The 10,367-nt window shown below is 45.6% G+C and overlaps 1 protein-coding gene across 1 annotated transcript; it reads left to right on the top strand.

Moving 5' to 3' along the window:
* The first annotated feature begins 7,996 nt into the window (after positions 1-7,996).
* On the top strand, positions 7,997-9,691 carry RRAGA (Ras related GTP binding A). The gene has a single exon (XM_032308062.1). The coding sequence runs from the start codon at positions 8,284-8,286 to the stop codon at positions 9,223-9,225; it is 942 nt and encodes a 313-aa protein (XP_032163953.1). The 5' UTR covers positions 7,997-8,283; the 3' UTR covers positions 9,226-9,691.
* The last annotated feature ends 676 nt before the right edge of the window (positions 9,692-10,367 follow it).

Raw genomic sequence — 10,367 nt, 5'->3', positions numbered from 1 at the left:
TTCCCTCTCTTGCTGTGTCTCTCTCTTTCTGTCAAATAAATAAAATCTTAAAAAAAATAATGGACAGTCCTATGTTGCTTCTTTTTCCCAAGTTTGCTAACTTGTCCCATTAGTTTTAGCCAATGAGTAAGTGATTAAGTCAGAGCCGCCACAGCAGAGGGATATTTAATATGACGAGTTTGGGGATTTACTTTCTTCCACGTTAGACTCTAGAACAGAGGTCAGAATACTGTTGCCTACAGGCCAAATTCAGCGGCCATCTGTTTCTGCATGGCTAGCAAGCTAAGAATGGTTTTTGCATTTTTTTAAAGATTTTATTTATTATTTATTTGACAGAGATCACAAGTAGGCAGAGAGGCAGGCAGAGAGAGAGGGGGAAGCAGGCTCCCCACTGAGCAGAGAGCCCGATGTGGGGCTTGATCCCAGAACCCTGGGATCATGACCTGAGCTGAAGGCAGAGGCTTTAACCCACTGAGCCACCCAGATGCCCCTGCATTTTTTAATGATTGGAAAAATTAAGACTCCTACATGACCCACAAAACATAAAATTCAAACTTCAGTGTCTATAAATAAAGTTTTGAAGTTTGTAAAAAAAAAAAAAAAAAAACTTGCAGAAATGTTCCTGGTCTTGCTTGCAGGACCACAAAAGAACTAAATATTTACCATCTGGCTTTTTACAGAGAAAGTTTGCCAACCCAGATCTAGAAAGTCAAAAAGGTAGATTGAAAGGAGAGCAAAGCTTACTGATCTTAAGAACCATAAACGATGAAGCTGTTCCTTGCCTTCCAGTAGGAAGTCAGGGTCCTAAAGGGAAAGATGGAAACCTTCCGGGGTGAGGGGAGACCAGATGGAGAGGTGGAAGTTCTTGAAAGCCAAGGCAAAACCTGCATGCCATCCCTTGCCATTGACAGGGAAGAACACATAATCGATTCTTCCAGAGAAACTAAACTGCTGAACACCAGCCATCTCTTGAGAGCTGCCTAAACACTATCCATGAACCTTCCAGAAGGAGGATGCCCCATTCATGCCCCCAGACTTTAATGAGAACCACCTCCCATGCAGACCACCCTTGTGGATAGATCTTGTCAACAACCCGTAGTACTCCCAACTTCCCGCAACCCTGCCTTCAAAAGAGCAGAGATTTTGAAAGATGGAGGTCATGTGGCTAATATAGCCTTAACACAAGACTTCCATAGAGCTGGTGTGCGACAGGACAACCTGCCCCACTTTCTACACTTGCTGCCCATGCCGTGTTTGTTCTTGCCGACTCCACCCTGCCCATCTAAACACTTCCCTAGCCCTGTTTCAAAAATCCCTTGCTTGGGAAGAATTTACTGTCACTTGCTATCCACTAAATACTTCTGCATACCTTCCTGTAAGTTCTCTAAAACTGACAAAATCTATTATATTATGAATCGAAACGCTGAAGCAAGGGGGTGAATCATGATCACACAGCTGATAAGTTCTGGAACTAGGATTCAGACTCACCTAGGTCTTTCTTTTCAAACATTTCCACCCAAGAAAAGGATGAAGTAAAAGAATTAATAGGGGGAGGTGGACACCCAGGTGGCTTAGTCTTTTAAGCATCTGCCTTTGGCTCAGGTCATGATCCCAGGGTCCTGGGATTGGGTCCCACACTGGGCTCCTTGCTCAGCAGGAAACTTGCTTCTCTCTCTCCCTCTGCTACTCCCCCATTTGTGTGCTCTCGCTCTCACTCCTTCTCTCTCTCTGACCAATAATAAATCTTTTTAAAATTTTCATTTAGGGACGCCTGGGTGGCTCAGTTGGTTGGACGACTGCCTTCGGCTCAGGTCATGATCCCGGAGTCTCGGGATCGAGTCCCACATCAGGCTCCCAGCTCCATGGGGAGTCTGCTTCGCTCTTTGACCTTCTCCTCGCTCATGCTCTCTCTCATTGTCTCTCTCTCAAATAAATAAATAAAATCTTTAAAAAAAAAAAATAAAAAATTGGGGCGCCTGGGTGGCTCAGTGGGTTAAGCCGCTGCCTTCGGCTCAGGTCCTGATCTCAGGGTCCTGGGATCGAGTCCCGCATCGGGCTCTCTGCTCAGCAGGGAGCCTGCTTCCCTCTCTCTCTCTCTCTGCCTGCCTCTCTGCCTGCTTGTGATCTCTCTGTGTCAAATGAATAAATAAAATCTTTAAAAAAATAAAAAATAAAAAATAAAATAAAATAAAATTTTCATTTAAAAAAAATGAGGAACCTGGAGATCTTAAAGACCACTGCAAACAATATTTTATCTTGAAATTTTACATTAGCTTTTTTTTTTATTTTTTCTTTATTTGACAGACAGAGAGAAATCACAAGTAGGCAGAGAGGCAGGCAGAGAGAAGGCAGGGAAGTAGGCTCCCCATTGAGCAGAGAGCCTGCTGGGGCTTGATCCCAGGACCCTGAGATCATGACCTGAGCCAAAGACAGAGGCTTTAACCCACTGAGCCACCCAAGCGCCCCTTACATTTGCTTCTTGATAGGACCATTTTTATTTACTATTTCCCCACAATCTTTCTTTAAAATTAACAGTGAAGCTACATGATTTTTATTCTATAGTCTTATAACTAACTCACCCAACCCCAAACTCATTTCTGTATATCATCTGAAAATCCTACTCTTTGTAGAACACTGTTTTGGTTTGGTTTGGTTTGGTTTGGTTTGGTTTGGTTTGGTTTGGTTTTAGAACACTGTTTAAAAACGTATGATTGGGGCGCCTGAGTAGCTCAGTGGGTTAAAGCCTCTGCCTTCTGCTCAGGTCATGATCTCAGGGTCCTGGGATCGAGTCCCGCATCAGGCTCTCTGCTCAGCAGGGAGCCTGCTTCCTCCTCTCTCTCTGCCTGCCTCTCTGACTACTTGCGATCTTTCTCTGTCAAATAAATAAATAAATAAATATTTTTAAAAATAAAAACATATGATTGGTTGGGACACCTGGATGGCTCAATTAGTTAAGCCTCTGTCTTTAGCTCAGGTTATGATCCCAGAGACCTGGGATCAAGTTCAGCATCGGGCTCCTTGCTCGGCAGGGAGCCTGCTTCTCTCTTTGCCTCTGCCTGCTTGTGTGCTCTCTCTCTCTCTCTCTGACAAATAAATAAATAAAATATTAAAAACATATGGTTAGGGGGCACCTGGGTGGTTCCATCAGTTAAGCACCCAACTCTGGATTTTGGCTCAGGCTGTGATCTTAGGGTTGTGAGATCAAACCCTGTGTTGGGCTCCGTGCTGAGTGTGGAGCCTGCTTAGTATTCTCTCTCTCCCTCTGCCCCTCCAAGCCCATGCTCACTCACTCTCTCTCTCTGAAAGAAAAAAAAAAAAAAATTCCATGGTCAGTCCTCTGAATGCACAGTGCTTTAGTAAAACATTGTCTTTTCATCACCCTTAAATATTTAGGGTTGCTAAATTTCTGGCACCAACAGAAGACTAGCCCATTGTAACACACAAACCTCCACCTCTCCACTGCTTAGTCACTCCACTGACAATGACCAGAAACTGCTGCTTTCCTAACCGTGCACGGGAGAAGAATGAGGCACAAACAAGTCAGCTGTGAGAGAGAGGGAGCCGGGGATGACAGCTGGAAGGACTGTCACCCCAAACAACTCCTCGGTCCCATATTTATTAGATACAAGAGAGCAACAAAAGAGAAGAAAAGAAGGTTATAGAATAGTCATATGTTTAGTAGGTAAACTAGAAGAAATGTGAGTCATATGCTGGTCACACGTTTTAGAGGTAAACAAGGTTAAACAAGAAGAGGAGTAAGGTGTGTCCGGTCCAGCAGCAGGGATTTGTAGTTGAGCAAGAGCACTTAAAGGGATTACCTTAGGAGGAGGCTTCCTCTGAGGTAGGGGAGACCACAAAAAAGTGAAACAAGGTGGTGTTCCACCTGGAGCCAGCCGGGCGCTCCCAGCTGCTTGGTCGGGCGCTCCCAGCTGCTTGGTTTTCATGCATGGTTTTCATCCCCTCCACCAGAGGCCTGCTGCTAGTACGTGCTTTTCTCAAGGTCATCTTTAAGCACGTTTGCATGACCAATACAACTCCTCATTAGTTATACTTCAAGCGGTGTATTATTCTGAGGGACTGTTATAAGAAACATCACGAGCAAGCATACTCCAGTCCCCTGGCTAGTCAAGCTGGCCACTGGACTGAATACTGGAGACAGGGACAATGCTCTCACGACACTTAATCTAGATGGAGGAACAGACAACCAAAAACTGCCCAAACGTGTCACCATAAACTACCAAAAGGTGAAGAAGCAAAAAATATAAGGGCTTGGTGAATTCTGTCAAATATTTGAGTTAGAAAGCATACCAGTTCTATGCATACTCTTAAAAAACAGAAGAGAGAGAAACACTTCCAGAATCACTCTGGGAGGCCAGTATGTCTCTGACTCTAGAGCCAGATGAAACTGTCACTCAAAACCCCAGACTGTCATCTCTCATGAATATAAACGTAAAAATCTTGTACATTAGCAAACTGAAATTGGCAATATATAAAGAGGATTATAGGGGCTCCTGGGTGGTGCAGTCGGTTGAGCATCTGACTCTTAGTTTTGGGCTCAGGTCATGACCTCAGGGTCCTGGGATCTAGCCCCGTGTGAGGCTCCCTGCTCAGCGGGAGTCTCTCTCTCCCTCTGTCTCTCTCTCTCGCTCTCAAATAAATAACCAAAATCCTTTTACGATAATTTTTTTAAAAAAAGGTTTATATAATATGACCAAGAGCATCTATCCCAGGAATACAAAGCTGTTTTAGCAGGGGAAAATCAATTTCCTGTACCACTTCAATTGAATACAGGATTAAAGCTACCCGATCTTCTCAATAAATTCAGAAAAAGCATTTTATAACATCAACACTCATTCTTGACAAAAAATCCTGAACAAATTAGGAAAAGAAGGGAATTTCCTCAACCTAATAAGGGTATTTACAAAAAAGCTACAAATGCCATCGCACTTAGAATTTAGACTTCCGAAGACACTATTAAGAAAATAAAAAGACAAGTACAGATTGGGAGAAAAACTTGCATCTCAGTTATCTAATAAAGAACTTGCATCCAGAATACACAAAGAACCCACAACTCACGGTAACACAACCCACTTTTTATATTTTTTTAATTTTATTTATTGGAGCACTTGGGTGGCTCAGTTGGTTAGGCGTCTGACTCTTGGTTTTGGTTCAGGTCAGGATCTCATGGTCCTAGGATCAAGCCCCAGGTCAGGGAGTCTCCTTGTCCCTCTCCCTCTGTTCCTCCCTCTCAAATAAATAAGTAAATAAATTTTCAAAATCATTTTATTTATTTGAGAAAGAGAGAGCACAAGCAAAGGGAGGGGCAGAGGGAGAGGGAGAAGCAGACTCCCTGCTTGTGAAGCGCAGAGCCCTTCAATGTGGGGCTCAAGTCAGAGGCTTAACTGGCTTCACCTCCCAGGAAGCCCAACACAGTCCAATTTTTTTTTTTTAAGATTTTATTTATTTATTTGTCAGACAGAGATCACAAGTGGGCAGAGAGGCAGGCAGAGAGAGTGGGGGTAATCAGGCTCCCTGCTCAGCAGAGAGCCTGATGCGGGGCTCAATCCAGGACCTGAGCCAAAGGCAGAGGCAAGGCTTAACCCACTGAGCCACCCAGGCGCCCCACACAGCCCAATTTAAAAAAAAAAAAAAAAAAAAAAAAAAAAGGACTGCTAGAGAGATTTCACCAAAAGAAATACATGAATGCCTAATAAGCACATGAATAGATACTTGTGTGCAAAGGAGTTCACCCAGCAGGCCTGCAACTGTTATCCTTAGAAAGTCCCTGTTACAAGGACTATCACTGATTGGCTAAGAACTTGGAATTCAGGAGCGTTCCCACCGATCTCTGAAATAATCACTGTGTATAAACAATGTGGTTTATGCGGAACACCTGCTCTTCTAGGAACATGGAATTTTGGTCATCTGAGGTAGTGATACTTACAGGGTGAGCCCCCAGTAAAAACCCTGGGCCCTGACTTCCTAATGAGATTTGCTGGTAGACAATATTTCACATCAGTTGTCCCAACTCATGGAGAAATTAAGTACATCTTGTGTGACTTCTCTGAGAGAGAACTTTTGGAAACTTACACTGTTTCCTCCACATTGCAGCCCTTGCTTCTTTTCCCTTTGCTGACTTTGCTAGGAGTCCTTTCGCTATAATAAATCATAGCCGTATGACCTCAAGCCCAGTTCTGTGAGTCCTCCTAGCAAATGATGAACCTGGAGGTGGCCATCAAGAGCCCAAACACAAAGGGCGACTGGGTGTTTAAGCATCTGCCTTTGGCTCAGGTCGTGATCTTGGGGTCCTGGGATCATCCCCGAATACGGCTCCCTGCTGGGGGGAGGGGCGTCCTGCTTCTTCCCACCCCCCACCTCCCCCACTTGTGCATGCTGTCTCTCTAGCAAATACATACAATCTTAAAAAAAAAAAAAAAAAAAAACACAACACAACACCCAGGGGCACGTGGGTGCATCAGTCGTTAAGCATCTGCCTTCCGCTCAGGTTATGATGGTCCTGGGATTGATTTCCTGCACAGGGCTCCCTGCTCAGCAGGAAGTCTGCTTCTCTCTCTCCCTCTGCCTCTCCCCTCTTCTCATTCTCTCTCTCACACTCTCTCAAATAAATAAAATCTTTAAAAAATAAAAATTAAAATTGGGGTGCCTGGGTGGCTTAAGTGGGTTGAGCCACTGCCTTGCGCTCAGGTCATGATCTCAGGGTCCTGGAATTGAGCCGCAACAGACTCTGCTCAGCCGGAAGCCTGCTTCTCACCCCGCCCCCCCCCCCCGCCCCCCGCCTGCCTCTCTGCCTGCTTGTGTTCTCTGTCAAATAAAATCTGTTTTAAAAATTAAATAAATAAAAATCTTAAAAAAAGAAATCATAGTTCATATATGTGGTAAACTATTATCCAGCCTTTTTAAAGGAGATCCTGTCACGTCCAACAACATGAATGAACCTGGATGACATTACGCTGAGTGAAATAAGCTAAACGAAGAGAAAAGCTTGAAGGATCTCAATTATGAAGCATCTTAAGTCAAATACATAGTAGCAGAGAGTAGAATGGTGGTTTCCAGGCAGAAGGAGGTGGAAGAAATGGGGATATTGGCCGAAGGGTACAAAGTTGCCGTTAGGTAGGATGAGGAAGTTGTAGGGAGCTAACCTACCGCATGACTATAGTCAACACTGGATTAAACACGGAAATTTGGCTGAGAGCGGATTTCACGCGCTCTCAGCAGAGAAGCGACTATGAGTTTTGTTGGTCTGACTACGATATCATTTCCAGATCACGTTGTACGCCTTACGTATGTGCAATTTGTATTTTAAAAACGGACAAACTGCGTTGCATCATTTGATTGGTGTGTGACTTGGTAAAAAGGACTTAGCCCCTCCACGCTTGGATGTACTCACTGGAAAACAGGGGTGGTTATTCACAGGGTTATTTATTCACAGGGTTATCGTGAGGACCGAGCTACCAGCTTCCCTACCGTCGTTTCCCGGAGCTTTGGGATTCTCATTACATTTGGGTTACCGCCAAAGAAGCCGTGAGAAAGCAACTCGCTTCCAAGTGGAAAAATCACTAAGTGAGAGTCAGTACATCTCATCACCTAACTTTCCCAGGTCTCCCCTTCCTCGTCTGCAGGGCTCATTGACCGTGCCCTCGTACGCAGCAAACCGGGGACTCTGAGGAGGCCTCGCTGGGCTGAGGCCCTTCACCTGCGCGCCGCCCTGACTGAAACCGAGCGAGCACTCCGCCCTCTGAAAGCGAGCTGTGTGGTGCTGGGCGGGGGGGGATGTGGCCACGAGATGGCAGCATTCTCCCAAACGACCGCACACGTACAGCTTGCAGCTGTAAACCCAGTTTAAAGAGGAAAAGCGACACCACAGCGCTGGGTTCCCTTTGCATTTTACCCTTCGGGTGGCCCCTGCTCAGGTTCATTGAAAGAGCAAGTTTCTCACAGATCCCTGGGCCCTGAGCGCCGAGCGCGAACGCTCTCGCGAGATCGCCGCCGGAAGTGGGTGGCCGCCGGGACGCCGCGGCTCGATTCTCCGGAAGGTGAGCTCTGCTCCGAAGCTCTGCAGCCGCCTCGCCCAGGGCGCTCGCCTCCGAGGGAGAGTTCGCCCCGCCGCGGCCTTTCCAGCCCAGATCTCTCGCTCTCGGCTGCCCCGACCGCACAGCGCCGCGGCCCGGCCTGCGGAGAGCCTGCCAGCCCCGACCCCGCCCTCCCTCCGCGCTGCAGTTAGGCCGCGCCCTGAGGCCCAGTGCGCGGCGGCTCCGGCGGGTGATGCCAAATACAGCCATGAAGAAGAAGGTGCTGTTGATGGGGAAGAGCGGGTCGGGCAAGACCAGCATGCGGTCGATTATTTTTGCAAATTATATCGCCCGCGACACCCGGCGCCTGGGTGCCACCATTGATGTGGAGCACTCCCACGTCCGATTCCTGGGCAACCTAGTGCTCAACCTGTGGGACTGTGGCGGTCAGGACACCTTCATGGAGAATTACTTCACCAGCCAGCGAGACAACATCTTCCGTAACGTCGAGGTTTTGATTTACGTGTTTGACGTGGAGAGCCGCGAACTGGAAAAGGACATGCATTACTACCAGTCGTGTCTGGAGGCCATCCTCCAGAACTCTCCGGATGCCAAAATCTTCTGCCTGGTGCACAAAATGGATCTGGTTCAGGAGGATCAGCGTGACCTGATTTTTAAAGAGCGAGAGGAAGACCTGAGGCGTTTGTCTCGCCCTCTGGAATGCGCTTGTTTTCGAACCTCCATCTGGGACGAAACGCTCTACAAAGCCTGGTCCAGTATTGTCTATCAGCTGATTCCCAATGTGCAGCAGCTGGAGATGAACCTAAGGAATTTTGCCCAAATTATCGAGGCCGACGAAGTCCTGCTGTTCGAGAGAGCCACGTTCTTGGTCATTTCCCATTACCAGTGCAAAGAGCAGCGCGACGTCCACCGGTTCGAGAAGATCAGCAACATCATTAAACAGTTCAAGCTGAGCTGCAGTAAATTAGCCGCCTCTTTCCAGAGCATGGAGGTTCGGAATTCTAACTTCGCTGCTTTCATCGACATCTTCACGTCAAACACGTACGTGATGGTGGTTATGTCGGATCCGTCGATCCCTTCTGCAGCTACTCTGATCAACATTCGCAATGCCAGGAAACACTTTGAGAAGCTGGAGAGAGTGGATGGTCCCAAGCACAGCCTTCTGATGCGTTGAATATTGCCAAATGCCCTTTCTGAAAATGCTGAATTGCCTTCCCCCCCCCTCCTCCCCGCATCTTTTTTTTTTTTAATATTCATAATGTCCTGTGCTTAAAAGTGGGCTTTGAAATGTGTGCTGCTTAACTACTTTCATCTCTTCCCTACTCCTTCGTCTTTGAACCTCGAACGCTATTTACTCCGCTATCCAGTAGAGCTTCGAGATGGCCTTTCTGAAAAGTTGGTATGGTGCAACACTAAAGTAGGTGGTGTGTGTGTGTGTATGTGTGCGCGCGTGTATGTGTGTGTTCTGATTACCTGGTTATAATAGATATACACATTAAAGCCTTCACAGTATCTTCCTGTATTCCTTACCAGACTGCAAAGATGGAATGTTACTATTTTATCAGCAAGGTATTAAAATGCATTTATAAATCCTTCTTGGCTTCAATCATGAATAAACATTTGCTGTTAGCAATTTAAAATATGGTCTTATTTGAAATAATTAGAAGGTGGTTAGTATGTAAACCCAGAGTCTGATAGCCCAAAAGTAATGCTTAACTGGTAAATTTTTAGTCCCTAAATTAAAGTTGGTAATGTGATAATGTGAATATGTGATAATGTGAAAGAGAATTTTACCTTTGCAAGTACTTTTACATTATGGAAAATGTCCTTAAATTTATCTAGTTCCTATCACCTTAGTGATAGTGAATAGGGGCTGTAAGTAGAGCAGCTAAGGGTAGGGTCTCTGAGGTCACCTGAGTTCATATTCTCCATTCACTTGCTTGCTCTTTGTGAAACTGGGCAAGGTACTTAATTTCATTTCTGCTGTCCTCATTTACAAAATGTGGGTAAGAGTAGCACTACTTATGGGATTGTTACACACACACACACACAAATTAAAACATGGAAAGCATTTAGAATGGTGCCTGACATACTCAGTACTATGTGTCAGCTATCAATAGGACCACCAGAGCCATTCTCCTTCCTGCCCACTTAAATAAATGCCTACCCCCAAATCACTGAAGCCTAGCTAAATGTTTGAGCCCTTACTAAATGCCAGGTACTCTTAAACACTTAATGTGTATTATTTTATTTAATCCACAACCTGAGGTAGGTTACTTTTATTTATTTATTTATTTATTTTAAAGATTTTATTTA

Source organism: Mustela erminea, chromosome 12, assembly GCF_009829155.1.
Source record: "Mustela erminea isolate mMusErm1 chromosome 12, mMusErm1.Pri, whole genome shotgun sequence".
Taxonomy (NCBI): Eukaryota; Metazoa; Chordata; class Mammalia; order Carnivora; family Mustelidae; genus Mustela; species Mustela erminea.
Note: the sequence above shows the minus strand (reverse complement) of the source record. Positions and strands in the feature narration are given on the sequence as shown.